Raw genomic sequence first — 14,435 nt, forward strand, 5'->3', positions numbered from 1 at the left:
CTACTGGGACTCCTTCAAAATAAAAATCTTTTGCACAGCAAAAGAAACAGTCCACAAAACCAAAAGACAACCGACAGAATGGGAGAAAATATTTGCAAATGACATATCAGATAAAGGGCTAGTATCCAAAATCTATAAAGAACTTACCAAACTCAACACCCAAAGAACAAATAATCCAATCAAGAAATGGGCAGAAGAATAGACATTTCTCCAAAGAAGACATCCAAATGGCCAACAGACACATGAAAAAATGCTCCACATCACTTGGCATCAGGGAGATACAAATCCCAAAACCACAATGAGATACCTTCTCATAGTATTCTGATGTTAGGTCTATGTGCTTTCCTACTCTCTAGATTTCATAAGGTGGCAAGAAACATATATTAGGTATCCTTCACTGTCCTTTCCTTCCATATTTCACTAATTTGCATGATGAAGAGTTCCTTCAATTTACAATGAATCATGTGAATTTCTCATTTGTAGTTGCAGCTAAGAAACGTAAATCTACGGAAGGTTGACAGTGGTTTGTTTGCTCTAAAATTCATACTGGGTATTCATTTCCATTATACATTTCTACTTAAAATTTAAAAAAATACTTTGTCTCAAAGGAATACTAAATACTTACCAACTGAAGATAGAAATCGGCAGGACTATTTATATGACAAACCATAACTGAAACATCTGTCATTTCTTTAGGCAAAACAGGTGGGTGATAGTGTAAAGTCATATTCTCTTCAGAGGGGCTTCTTGGTGATTGCGACCTAAACCTGATTAAAAGCACAATCAAAAGCATAAGCACACCATTTTCTTAAAGTCTTTCTTCTCTCAGCAGCTTGGTCTGAAGAAAGGACTTACTGATTTATCTACCAAGAATATTCCCTTTTCAATTTCTTTTCTAATACATTTCTTGGTATTGTCTCCAATTATCAAACCAGGTTAAATAAGATGTCAAGTCTCAAAAATCAATAATTAACCTTCGAATTTGTGTTGGGACATTTTTGAGCCAGGCCTGTATCTTCTACTCAAAGTCTCTCTCCTTTCAGGAATTGACAACCATGGACTATGGTAGCACTCAGTAAGGCCACCTGAGGGGTCTCTGTGACTCCATCCAGCTCTAATACTACTTTTATTTTTCCACAATGAGACCTACTTGGGTCAATTCTGGAGTCATCTCATCACTCAGGACAAAAAGTATCTTTCACTATCTCTATCATTAGTCATTTTACTTTGTTCATCAGTGATGGGGGTGGAGGAAGAAACTTTATCTATTCTAGATTCATACATTAAATACAGAATGGTGATTATGAACTTATTCCAAAGGTTAGAAAATTTAAGTCAGGAACTGTTAAACTATAATTCTTAAAACCCTAGTGGAGGTGTTTGTGAAGTTATGAAGAGTCTAAAAAATGTTCAGTATCTACAAATAGTTTTTTTTGAGTTACCTTAATTTCTCTATTTTCTTAAATTATCTGAATGCAGTTTTCAGAGAACTGTACTTAGAAAACTCTGGTAGCAATATTTTTAACCTCTTAGATTACATTCACTTTAGAGTCAGTCCATAGTTTCTGAAGATAAACTGTTACTCCAATTTATAACTATAATCTCAAAAGTATTTAATAAGTTACCTACCTTGCTAACTCCATAAAAACTAATGCATCTCTAAGAGACACAGGCATATCACTGCTTATTTTATTTGTTGGTGGTTTCTGCAGATCTACAATTAGCACACCATCTTCTTCTCTAAAAACTTTCATTAAAACGGCCTTCTTATTTACCATTTTCAAAAATTCTACTTTAGCTTCTTCTCCCCAGCCTTCATCCTGTGGAAAAAATGAAATTCCAATGTACTTAGTAATTACAATTAGCTCTAATGGTACAATACTCTGGATTTAGCTTTTATTTTATTTATTTTACAACCAAAGTCTGCAAACTTGAGCAAAGGGACTCAACCACATATACTAAACAACAGCTAGGGCCAGAAGCCCAAGGTCAGTGTTTATGTATGTACAATATATGATTTTTTTTTTTAGTGAGTTCTACGACCAATGTGGGGTTTGAACTCATGACCCCGAGATCAAGAGTCACATGCTCTACGAACTGAGCCAGCCAGGTGCCCCTAGATCTTTGATTTTTATGAACAGTCTCAAGGTGTCCATTAAGCTGTTGTACTTTAGAATTTAGTTTCACTTCTGAATATTAAGGTGAAGATTATAAATATTCTAAAATAAAATATATGATTTTTCCACTTAAATAACACAAATTCAAAAGGTAATTTTGAAGTGCCTGGGTGGCTCAGTTGGTTAAACATTTGCCTTCAGCTCAGGTCACGATCCCAGGGTCCTGGGATTAAGCCCCACATCGGGATCCCTGCTTGGCAAAGAGTCTGCTTCTCCCTCTTCCTCTCCCCTCCCTGCCCCCGCTTGTGCTCTCTCTCTCTCTCTCAAAGAAAAAAAAAAAAAGGTAATTTTGAAAGTATAATGGAAGCCATGTGATGCAATCAAGATATTTATAATCATCATTGGTTAACTTAGTTTCCATTTAACTAGGAATATATGAGGTATATGCTACTTAAATAAGAAAAAATATTCACCCATTAAAAAAACTTTTAAGTTGATCTTTGAACTTTTAACTTCCCATACCTAAAATAAATTTCAAGGGTTAAAACTACACATTCCTGGTGTTAAGTTCTTTATATATTTTGAATATTAATCCCTTATCAGATATATCATTTGTTACTATCTTCTCCCATTCAGCAGGTTGCCTTTTTGTTTTGTTGATGATTTCCTTCATTGTGCAAAAGTTTTTTATTTTGGTGTAGTGCCAAATATGTTATTTTTGCTTTTATTTCCTTTGCCTGAGGAGACATATCTAGAAAAATATTGCTAGGGCCGATGTCAAAGAGATTACTGTCTATGCTTTATCTAGGACTTTTATGGTTTCAGGAGGCCTCACATTTGGAAATTTTGTGTTTCTTTTTGTGCATGGTATAAGAAAGTTGTCCAGTTACATTCTTCTGCAATGCAGCTGTCCAGTTTTCCCAGCACCATTTACTGAAGAGATGGTCTTTTCCCCATTGTATCTCCACTGTCATACATTAATTGATCATATAAGCATGGATTTATTTCTGGGCTCTCTATTCAGTTCCATTGATCTATAAGTCTATTTTTGTGCCAGTGCCATACTGGTTTTTTTAATTACTTTGGTTTTGTAGTATATTTTGAAATCTGGAATTGTGATACCTCCAGCAGAGTTGGTGAATCACTATGTTGGTATACCTGAAACTAATGTAACAGTGTATGCCAACTATACTCAAATTTTTTAAAAGCTACATGTTTCTTAAAAACAAAAAATAAAACCTCTTTCTAAAGGTTGTAAAGTTTACTCAGAAAATACAAAAAAGTATAAAAGACAAAATTTAAACCAATTTTACCATTTTGAGGAAAACACCAGTGCTAATACTTATGTTTCCTTTTACATTTTTTATTCATTTACTCATTCTTTCAAATATCTGTTAAATGCCTATCATGTGCTAGGTAATCTGCTAAGCACTGGGAATACAATGATAGGCAAAGACATGGATTCCTTCTTTCAAAGTCTTCATAACATAACCATTTAATATATATTCTTACACACAATTCCTGTCTTGTAAGAGTTTTTAAGTCTTGCTGGGGAATGACTATAAATAAGTAATACAAAGCAGAATGCAATATGGGCTACAACTAATGAATGAAGTGCCATGAAAATAGTGAAGAAATTTACAGAAACACACGCCATACTGTATTTTAAAATTTATTTTTCTCTCCATATGTGACTCAAATTTAGTGGTTTACTTGGACTCATTCCAAGTATACGTTTATTCATTCTTATATGTTTATTCAACTCAATTTCCCATTAAGAATGTTTCCAATTATGGAGTGATAGTTTATTATGCAAAATGTATTTACCGAAAGAATTGGTGTCTTGAACCTATACTTTACAATCTAACTGGCAATACAGAGCTAAAATTGAGATATTTAGCCCCCGGAAGAAGAAATAATTTAACGCTCACTTACTGTATTCTGTGGAACAATGTCTTTCAATGAGCATGGCAGTGCTAATGGCTGGATTTCTTTCAGCAGCCCTTCAGTATATGGTTCAGACTTCCTTAGAACTAGGCATAAGTCATTTAGTACAATATGCTGCTCAGCAATGTGTTCTGATCTTGCATGGGTATCACCAACTCTAAAAGAATTCAAGTAATATTTATTGAAAATAATACTTGAAACCCAAACTTGCTTTCCCCCATAAAAGCTATGCATTTCTAAGGATACTCTCCTTAAGCTAAATCTTCTAGAAAGTTGTATTCTAATTCATGCTTTCTTACTACATAGATTTAATCCAGATTTTATAAGCACAGACACTACTTTTATCTATAGAATTAAATCTCAATTGACTTTATCTGAATTGTCTTTCATATATCTATTCAAGTTTAGACTTAAAGGGGATAATGATGCCTATTTATTTATAAAGCTATGACCATTAAATAGTGACCATTCTATGTAGTTAATACTGGTCCTTACTATAGAAACATTTTCAGTTTTAATTATTTATTGTTATTTTTTATTTTCCTAGAAGACTGAGGGAAATATTTTTGAGTACCTAGGGTTAGACACTATGCCACTTTAATATGCATTAATTATAGAAATCGGATTTAAAATTCTACTCAATCATCCTGCAGCTAACTGTAATACTTTATTTAAAAGAAATATTTTTGTGCCTCATTCCGTTTTGAAGCAACATAGAGAAGTACTTAAGTTTGGATACATCAAAAAGCTCCTTTTCCAAAACAACAAAACCCACTCCTTTTCCAAGCTCCTCATGTAGTAACACTGATAAATGATAATACTTGACTAATTTAGTAATTAGTAAAACAAATTATAGAGCAAAATAAAAAGTATATGCGTTAGAAGTAAAGAATGATAAATTACTCCTTTCTACTCCTTTCCAATTTCCTTTATTCTTTAGTATCTCACTTCCCTGATAACAAATGTTTCTAAGCAGGCCAGGAACACATAATAACTATAAAATATCATACCCTGCAACAATTAGGACTTCAGAATTTCCAAAATCTACCATGAATATTTGTATTAGTGCAACTTCATGGACTGAGAATTTGGTTGGACTACAAAGTTTTTTAATATTTTCACTTTCTATTGGAATTAATTCAGTGATAGTTCCTCGACACCACATTCCATTTTCAATACTGTTGACAAATATTCTTGCACCTAAATAATGAAGAAGACAAATCATTATTAGTGTTTATGGAGAAAAATACCTAATAAGCTCTAATTTATGAACATGTATGTTAGTTCCACCACTAAGAAGTTTTAATTCACTTATTTACTGATGACATAGTACATGTCAAGTGCTATGAAGGCAGTATATTGTGATAGTTCCTGTTATATAGCTAAATGGGGAGGTAAAAACAAAATTACCAGTCTCTTATTGAGGACCTATATTTTATGAGCTGTAACAAAGATGAATGAGACTATCCTGCCATCAAGAAGCTCAAGAAAGGAAAAGATATAGGCAAGTAAATGTACTTACAACAATAAAGACTTTCTACCCTTTGCATACATGTACAGATATATACATGCTGAAATTTATAAAATTCTTTGGTAACATAAAGGAAGAAAAGATTACCTTCTCTTGGTAAAGAGGAATCAAAGAAACAATGAAAAGCAGTATGTGACATGCCAAAATTAAATTAATACACAGTGGAGTTCAGAGAAGGGGAAGATGAACCAAGGACCTAGCAGCAGAGAGATCAGATGAATTACAAATTAATAACCAGGAAAAAAAGGTCAAGGAAGAAAGAGGCCTGAATTTGAATGCCTACTATGAGCTCAGGGATGTTCTCCGTATTTTATGTTTGAATTTACTTACTCCACCCAACAACCTTATGGAGATGGGGCTTCCATCATACAGGTAGGCAAAGAGGTACAAGGAGAATCCAGGTAGTCTTAGAGCCCATTCTCTTAACAACTAAGCTACCTATCAGAGATAAATTGGTAGATCTGACCACTGATTATATACAGAAGGATGCTGTATAAATCCCCTCTGTATATGCAAATAAAAACAGGATAGCTGAGAGGCACATTAGGACACCCTTTTAATTTTTAGTTCTATGAAAATGTTTATTTGGCCTAAAGATTGTCATCAACCTTTCTCTTATGTTGATATACCCCAATATTCTAAATTTTAAACTATATGCTATGAAACCATTCTTTTTTGCAATAGGTAAGATAAAAGCCTACTGAAGACATTTGCTCTTTATAATGAAGAGCACAGGTAGGAAAAGGGAACAAGAGGATATCCTCTTAAAGCATCCTATCACAGTTCTCCCCTTGTCACTTTCTCAAAATATAAATGAGTATTTAAGTCATGTAAATTTATTTACCTTGAAATAATAATTATCCTTAATTTAAAACAAAGGATGACTTTGTGGCTTTTTTAGAACATTTTCTGTATCTAAATTGAACCCTTTTGGGCATGTATCAAATTTTAAGAGAAATATCTGTAGCCATAAAAGTTAAGTTTAATACTATACTTTTCTTAGATATTCATTTTCATGTTATCTAAAGTTTAAAATTATCATCAATTTTTGTCAGAAGTATATGATAATCCTAGTTTTTGGATATTCGGATATACCACACAGATGAGCTGAGAGTTAATCACATTCTTAAAGAACTACTATATAACCTTAAACAGATAAATATTTTTTGGTATTATGTATAGGCATTGATTGCTATTAACAGAGCAGTTTTCTCACTCTGTTAATAAATCAAACAAATCATAGCTTCACCTTATTACAGAGTAAAATCAAATTTAGTCAATGTGTTATAAGGAAAATATTTGCAATAAAAGCCTAAATTATGGCAAATTACACATACCCTTAGAATTAAGATAGGCTGATTAAGTTTACCAACTACCCTCTGAGTGGCCCTAGGAAATAGACACCACTGTCCTCCTGCACCTCATTTAAGTGCTTAATGACATCTTCAACATTCACATGTGGACAGCAAGGGACTGTAGTTATACTACAAGGAATCATCTTACAGGCCAGTTTTCCCTGGAGACAAGGGAGCAAACTGCATAACCTGTGAAGGGTTTTGTAATTTAAAAAATAACTACTTTCACTCCATAATAGTTTTTGTATATACCTCACTCAGCAGTCAATATTTTAGCTAACTTACCTAAATAAAATGTTATATAATTATAAAACTTTTATGCCTGGAGCACAAATCTACATTATAAAAGGTCTATGTGGATTGGTCAAATACTATAATAATTAAATAAACTTAATACTTTAGCTTGGAATAAGATTTCATTACCTAGTTCCAAAATGTCTGAAGGATCAAGGTGTAAACTCTTATTGCAAAACTGATTCACCTTCTTTTCCAGTACTGTTGCATCTTTAATTTGTGAATACTTCCGGATGTAAAAGTGGCAAGGATGTATTACATGGCTTACAAAAACTAGCTCAGGAGAACCTAGATAAGAATATTTAAACCACATTAATAAATCATAAGTTAGGAAAGAATTAAAAAAACAGTAATAATCCTCTAAAGAATATTAAGTGTCTTGTGGCACTGAAAACTCTAGAATACTTAGGTCCCACAAGAGTCCAAACCCAAAATAGTAACCAACAAATAGATCCCACTTTCAACATTAAATTCTTTAGCAATCTGAACTGCAAATATTTTATTTTACTTGCCAAGTATGTTAGGTGGAATTGCAGTTCATCTGATAGTTGGATTCTAAAGTCAAGATATGCTGTAACTCTACCACATTATATCAAAACATCAGGGTTTATTTATGAACATTTTGGAACTCAGAACTTTATTGATAATAAGTAGATCTCTTGCATATCCCCAAAATCCTGTTTATACTACACCCAAAGAAGCAAGAATAAGCTCACAGACACTCTGAATACAAATCTTATCTGGTTAGAGAAGTGTGAAAAAATGTCTGGGCAAAGCCAATATATTGAGCACCATTTAGGGGAAGATGTGTGTGTTTTGGTGGAGGTTGCAGAGGTGGTGAGGTTAGAATAAAAGAGAAAATTTTTTTGTATATAGCAGTAATGAAGCCAAGTGTAGCTGCTGAAAAGATGTCCAGAATATAATATTAAAAAAGGAATTAAAAGAACAGAACAGTGTGCATGGTATGCTTTGTTTCGTGTACAAAAACAAAAAATATATATATATTTGTATATGCATAAAGAAACTCTGGAAGAGAGGGAGGGACTGAATGAAATGGGACAGGTTAGGGAAAATTTTCACACTATTTTAATATATAATTTTTGAACAATGTAGATGTTTTATTTACTAAAAATATTTAAAACACAAAGAATAGGAGTGGAATTGCAGACAGTAAAGACAGATGATAAAAATGAAACAAATGGATCATTTTAACTGTCCAATACAGATCACAAAGAATAATACCCATATTGAGGATGGGGTAAAGAGATAAATATGTGTAACTGGGGAGGCAGTTGAGAGAAGTGTTACAAATTTCAGAAATATTTTTGCCAATAACAGCTAAAACTTGTAAGATTAAAAGGAACAAGTTTTAGTTAACAGTAAAATTCATTTTATTCACTGCCTTCACATTACATTAGTTACTTTACACAGAGCAAACTTCATAACATCAAGTTCAGAGTTGTTAAAGTACCTGCTTTTGATCCAAAAGGGAAAGACGATTTTTTCTGAAAAGACGTTTTTGGATCTCTAGGTGTTTCCACAAGATAATCTGTGAAGCATGCTTCATCAAAATAGGAAATAAAGGCAACTGCACTAGTTTTATTAGGTTGACAATGGCACACTATTGCTTAAAAAGCTGTACTTGATTGGCAAAATACTGGAATGGAAGACTCTTTTATCAGTAGATATAGTCATGATAGGTTTCTTAACTCACTGAGATATCAGCAATAATAACAGAATGGAAACAACCAAAAATGTGCTTTTTTTTGCATTCAAAAGGCCATTCTGGAGAATCAGCCAATGAAACAGATTGGGAAGTGGTGGGCAGAAGAGATCTAAAACAGAACTTGAAAATGGTCCTAAAGAAGACTGGTAGTATACTAACTACACAGTAGTAGTTAATGGGGAGAATACCAGCATTGTAAATCTAATCAAACTATTATGATACATTGAAATGTTACAATATAGATGCTATTATACTCACGTTAACTCATTTTATAAAAGATTATCTCTCAAAAGATTTATGAGAACCTGTTCTTAAATTTAAGGACAAAACCATGAGATTCCTCTACAAATACCTTATTTATTTGTATTTTTGTCTTTTATACAAGGTTTATGTGTGGAACACCAAAAAGTCAAATACCTCAATTAAACCAAACATTAAATTTACATCTCAGAGGTTAGATTATTACACTAAAAATAAAAAATTATCCTAACTTTGGAAAATGTGAAAGTAGGGGCAAGGAATGAAGTGTTAACTCATAATGAGGTATAAGATAACAGCAATATGTTTCTGTTAAGTACAGGGACTAATTTTGTTTCTAATTACAGACATGATATATTGTTTCCTTGCTTTTGGATTTTCACTCACTTTCCATGTTTTCCTCAATAATTTCTTCAATTATCACATCAGGGCTAGAGCCCATTTGAGGCAGAACAGCAATGGTTTTAGGGGATGGAACAACCTCTTTCTGTGGCTGGAAGTCTTCTGCTTCTAAATGTACATCACAGGCTTCCCGTTGCAAAGAAGGTGATGGGGTTTCATTAGTTAGAATAGACATGTCAACCTTTTTCTTTTCTCGAAATGGGTATGTATGACAAGAAAATTCCTTTTTATGATTATATTTCTTTTGAACATTCTGTCCCATTTCATTTTCTTGGGGATCACATCTGTTTAAAAAATAGATAGGTATTAAGGAGGGCACTTGTGATGAGCACTGGGTACAGTATGTAAGCGATGAAGTACTAAATTCTACACCAGAAACCAATATACACTGCAGGTTAACTAACTGGAATTTAAATAAAAATTTGGAGAAAAATAAAAAATAGGCATATGGCTACTTTAAGTTTTTCATAAATTTTTTATATCTACCTTCAAGCCATTTCCTTTCCACATGACAGTTAATACTGTGACACACATAAAGAGCTAAAGTTTTGTATAGGTGCCTCAGAAGTATTTTTTAAATAGCTTTATATTTTTTAAAGATTTATTTATTTATTTTAGAGACAGAGAGAAAGCATGAGCAGGAGGGGCAGAGGGAGATGGACAGAGACTCTCTAGCAGACTCCATGCTGAGTGTGGAGCCCAACATGCGGCTCCATCTCAGAACCCTGAGATCATGACCTGAGCTGCAACGAAGAGTCGGATGCTCAATCAACTGCACCACCCAGGCACCCCAAATAGCTTTACTGATGTGTAATTTACACAGAATAAAATTCAATAATTTTTACTAAATTTACAGTTGTGCAGCCATCACTACAATCTAATTTTATAACATTTCCATTACGTAGAAATTTTTACCCATTCCCAGCCCTAAGGCAAGCCTAAGGGTTTTAAAAGGTAACAAGAGGTATAATCAATGAGAAGCTGAAGAAAGAAATGATACAGTCATGTCACAATCTTCCAGTCCTAAAGAATAGTGGATATAGGTTTTCAAAAGAAATCATTTTGATCTGGCTTAGCTGTCTGATTTTAAATTATGTTATGATTATTTTTTAATTTACTGGCCTAAAAATAAAGTATAGGAAACAGTGAAGGGTATAATCCTGAGCAAATCATTAAAAACCTCCACCTGGCCTAAAAATCACCATTAGTCTGAATCGTTTGGGTATTATTCAATAGCCACAACCCGCAGTTGAACTTTTATGCAGTTTACTCCATTTTTTTTTTAATCTTCTTCACGTATCCACACAGATTTAGGCTATCAATCTACAAGTATAGAAGTTCTATCAAAGAAATGAGATTGAGTCTCAAAAAGCTTGTCTTTTAGTTAACCCATTATGGATTTAACTTCATCACAGATCATTTAAGAAGCATTTTAGAAATAAGAACCAACAAAGCCAATTAGATTCAGCAATGACACATATTATCTGTCTCTTCCCCAAAAAAGGTATGCTTTGAACATAAGTAAAATAAATGTTGAATTCAAACACCTTCTGAGGATACAACTATGTACCCAAATTTGCAAACTAGACATTTCTTTTTATAACAACTCTCATTTGACCTGGGACATTTAACACTGTCAATCGACTCCAGTCTCATAAACTCCTCCTTTGGCTTCCAGAACACCACTTTGTCCTGTTTGTTTTCCAACCTCTGCCTACTCCCTCTCAGTTTTGTTTTGCAGGTTACCATTTCTCGGTCTTAAAATTTAGTATTTTTCCAGGGTACTGTCCTTGACTTATGTCAATACCCGCTCTTACTGGGCAAACCCGTTGTTTAATTACCACCTGTAATAAGTAGAAGCAGATTGTAGTGATACATTCCCTTTAAACTAGGAAAAAATTTAAGACTACTCTGAATTAACGTTAAAATCAAGACAAGATCAATGTAGAGTCTAAAAGAGACAGAACAGGTTTTGATATTAAAAATATTCGATAGTAATCATATTCAAGTTAAGGCTGATGGTTATCCATGGAAGCACAAAAGTCAAGTCACAAAGACAAACAGGGCTCCATATCTGGGGGAAAATGATTTGAGCCAAAGGACTGGTACTCTAGTCCTCTGGCAAGGACTTTCCTCTGGTGGTAAGAAACGTACTAAGAATGTACTATCTAGGCCTAATGTTATTAAGCTATTTAATTAATCTTATTCCCTTTATTGCAAACAACACTACAAACAAAGCAATTTCTTATAATTTGGCTTCTTAGGCCTGTTCGAATGCTTGAAGAGAATGCCAACAAAAGTATTCCAGTCCACGTGGCAATTATATTTGTCCATAAGTTTATAACCTGGCATTCTGACTAAACTGGAATTCTGGCATTCAGTTTTGTAAACTTGGCTTGTAAGAGTTTACCTGGCTTATAGCGCATCTACTCGTGTCTGTTCCTGACCTTTTAAGATTGTGGGCCAAACTCTGGTTAGTTACCTAAGGTAAGGAATGTAGATGCTTCCTGGGGGATGATTTCCCCTGGAGACATACCACCTACAAGTGAATGAACTTTCTTTTTGGGGGTTTCTAAACCATCTATGTTCTGACTATTCCTATACCCAGAATCAAGTTTTAGTACATACAGCTAACTGCTCTCTGTATATTTCTCCCCAGATACCTGGTAAACAACAACTCAACATGTCCACTAGCCCTCCACTCCTAAATTTTCTCCTTGTATTCCCAATATTGGTGAATAATACCAAAATCCATCAACTTAACCAAAGCTAGACCTGTAAATCACTGAGGATGCTTCCCTTTTCCTAATTCATCAAGTTCAAACAATTAATAAGCTTTATCAATTTTCCCTATTTAGCATTTGTCATATCTATTGCTCTCCAGTACTACTACCTATGTTTGGTTTCTCATCATTTACTGAGACTATTGATACAATAACCCAACTAATCCTTCAGCCTCTAGCCTCATACTCTTCCAAATAATCCTCTAAATGGCCACCAGAGATATCTTTTTAAAATGTAATCTAATTATTTTTATTTTCATGTTGAAAATCTTTTAGTGGTTTCTACTATCTACAGCTGTGCTGTCCAACTTTCTGCAATAGTGAAAATGTGGGGCACTGTCTAATATGGTAGCTATCAACCACATGTAACTACTGAGCACTTGGAATGTGGCTAGTGTAACTGAAGAATCCTCTATGCCCAACGTGGGGCTCGAACTCATAACCCTGAGATCAGGAGACACAGGCTTTACTGACTGAGCCAGCCAGGCACCCCTCCAATTTTTCCTTTTAATTTTGTTTTAATTAATTTATGCTTAAATTTAAATGGGCACATGTGGTTAGTGGCTACATTGGATAACATGGATCTAGAAAAAAAAGGTCAAACGCTGCTACACAGCATACAAAGTCTTTAGGATTTAGCCTATATTTATCCTCTGCCAAGTGGAATTATATAAGTAGTTCCCTGAATGTAGCACATTATCTCACTGCCTATACCCTTCTTTCTGCTATGATGCCTACCTGCTTTCTGGCCTCCTTTCCAATTGCTACTCATTTTCATAGATAAAATACAATTCTCCTTTTTCTAAGTCTCCTGTTACCCCCAAAAGAACTGACTGTTCCCTTCGTTTGCATCTCCACTAAATTCTGCATATATTACTATTATAGCAATTATTCACTTTATTGTTTACATGAGTCATCCTCTACTTATTGTAACTTCTCTGACATATAACTCAATGTTTAGGATAATGGTGCCTAGCACAAAATCAGTGTTCAATGCTGGCTGAATGACTCTCAAAGATAACTTTCACCCATATATCATTTAATACTGATCACTCCTAAGTCTTCATTCTTAAATATTTTACATAGAATTTAAGTGATAGAAAACTTTGCCCTTCATATTATTTTACAGTATTTGAATCATACATACTACACACTACACATCAATTTTCCTGTTTCTTAGATAATTTTTCTCTTAGACCCTCTCAGAAATTAATGGCATGTTGCCATTTTTTTTAAACGTTTATTTATTTGAGAGGGAGAGAGCGTGCATGTGCAGGGCGGGGAGAGGCAGAGAGGATCTTAAACAGACTCTGCTGAGTGCGGAGCCCGATTCGGGGCTTGATCCCACAACCCTGAGATCAGGACCTGAGCCAAAACCAAGAGTCACATGCTTAATCCACTGTGCCACCTCGGCACCCCCATGTCGTCATTCTTATACTTACTTTGTTAAGCCCTCAAATTCAATCTTTCCCATATTGTTGAACATACAGATGATCTCACTGCAATTCATATTCAACCTACAATAAAACACTAGCATATAAGTAAATGCTCTAATACCAATTTATTACTTTCTCTAAATAAAAGTCAGTAGCTAACATTAAAAACTCTAAAAGACAGAACATTTTAAGTGCTCTAATGCAACTTTATTACTTTCTCTAAAAGTCAGTTGCTGACATTAAGAATCCCAAAGACAACGTATTTTTCTAGTGTAACTGAAGAATCCTCTATGCCTAACTTATCATAAATTACTCTTATTTTACATGTTTGCTAATTTGGGAAACACTTGTGACACAAATTTTCAATTTATAATTGCTTCCTATCTAATAAATCTAGGCTCTAATGCATTTTTATACTAATTTTTAGGTTCTCCTGAATTATAACTTACTTACCTGGGAGAGTTCCTTAGTTTTAGAGAGCTAACTTGTAACAATTCACTCTCAAATGTTAATTTCAAAGTACGGATAATCTAGAATCAAAAGACAAGTGTTACTCAGATGTGAATTTTTTTTTAAATATTATTGG

The 14,435-nt window shown here is 33.8% G+C and overlaps 1 protein-coding gene across 7 annotated transcripts in view; it reads right to left on the reverse strand.

The window, feature by feature from the left end:
* RNF17 (ring finger protein 17) overlaps positions 1-14,435 on the reverse strand; it is a 139,296-nt gene that overhangs the window by 90,538 nt on the left and 34,323 nt on the right. For 3 of the 7 annotated variants that reach the window (XM_027589073.1, XM_027589075.1, XM_027589076.1), the window contains exons 8-16: positions 14,303-14,379; positions 13,856-13,930; positions 9,616-9,914; positions 8,716-8,805; positions 7,374-7,532; positions 5,075-5,264; positions 4,053-4,221; positions 1,630-1,820; positions 626-767 (exon numbers count right to left, since the gene is read on the reverse strand). In XM_027589073.1, the coding sequence (XP_027444874.1) occupies positions 626-767; positions 1,630-1,820; positions 4,053-4,221; positions 5,075-5,264; positions 7,374-7,532; positions 8,716-8,805; positions 9,616-9,914; positions 13,856-13,930; positions 14,303-14,379 (1,392 nt within the window). The remainder of the gene's footprint in view (positions 1-625; positions 768-1,629; positions 1,821-4,052; positions 4,222-5,074; positions 5,265-7,373; positions 7,533-8,715; positions 8,806-9,615; positions 9,915-13,855; positions 13,931-14,302; positions 14,380-14,435) is intronic. The other 4 variants (XM_027589078.1, XM_027589080.1, XM_027589074.1 and 1 more) reach the window with 3 other exon arrangements.

Source organism: Zalophus californianus, chromosome 3, assembly GCF_009762305.2.
Source record: "Zalophus californianus isolate mZalCal1 chromosome 3, mZalCal1.pri.v2, whole genome shotgun sequence".
NCBI lineage: Eukaryota > Metazoa > Chordata > Mammalia > Carnivora > Otariidae > Zalophus > Zalophus californianus.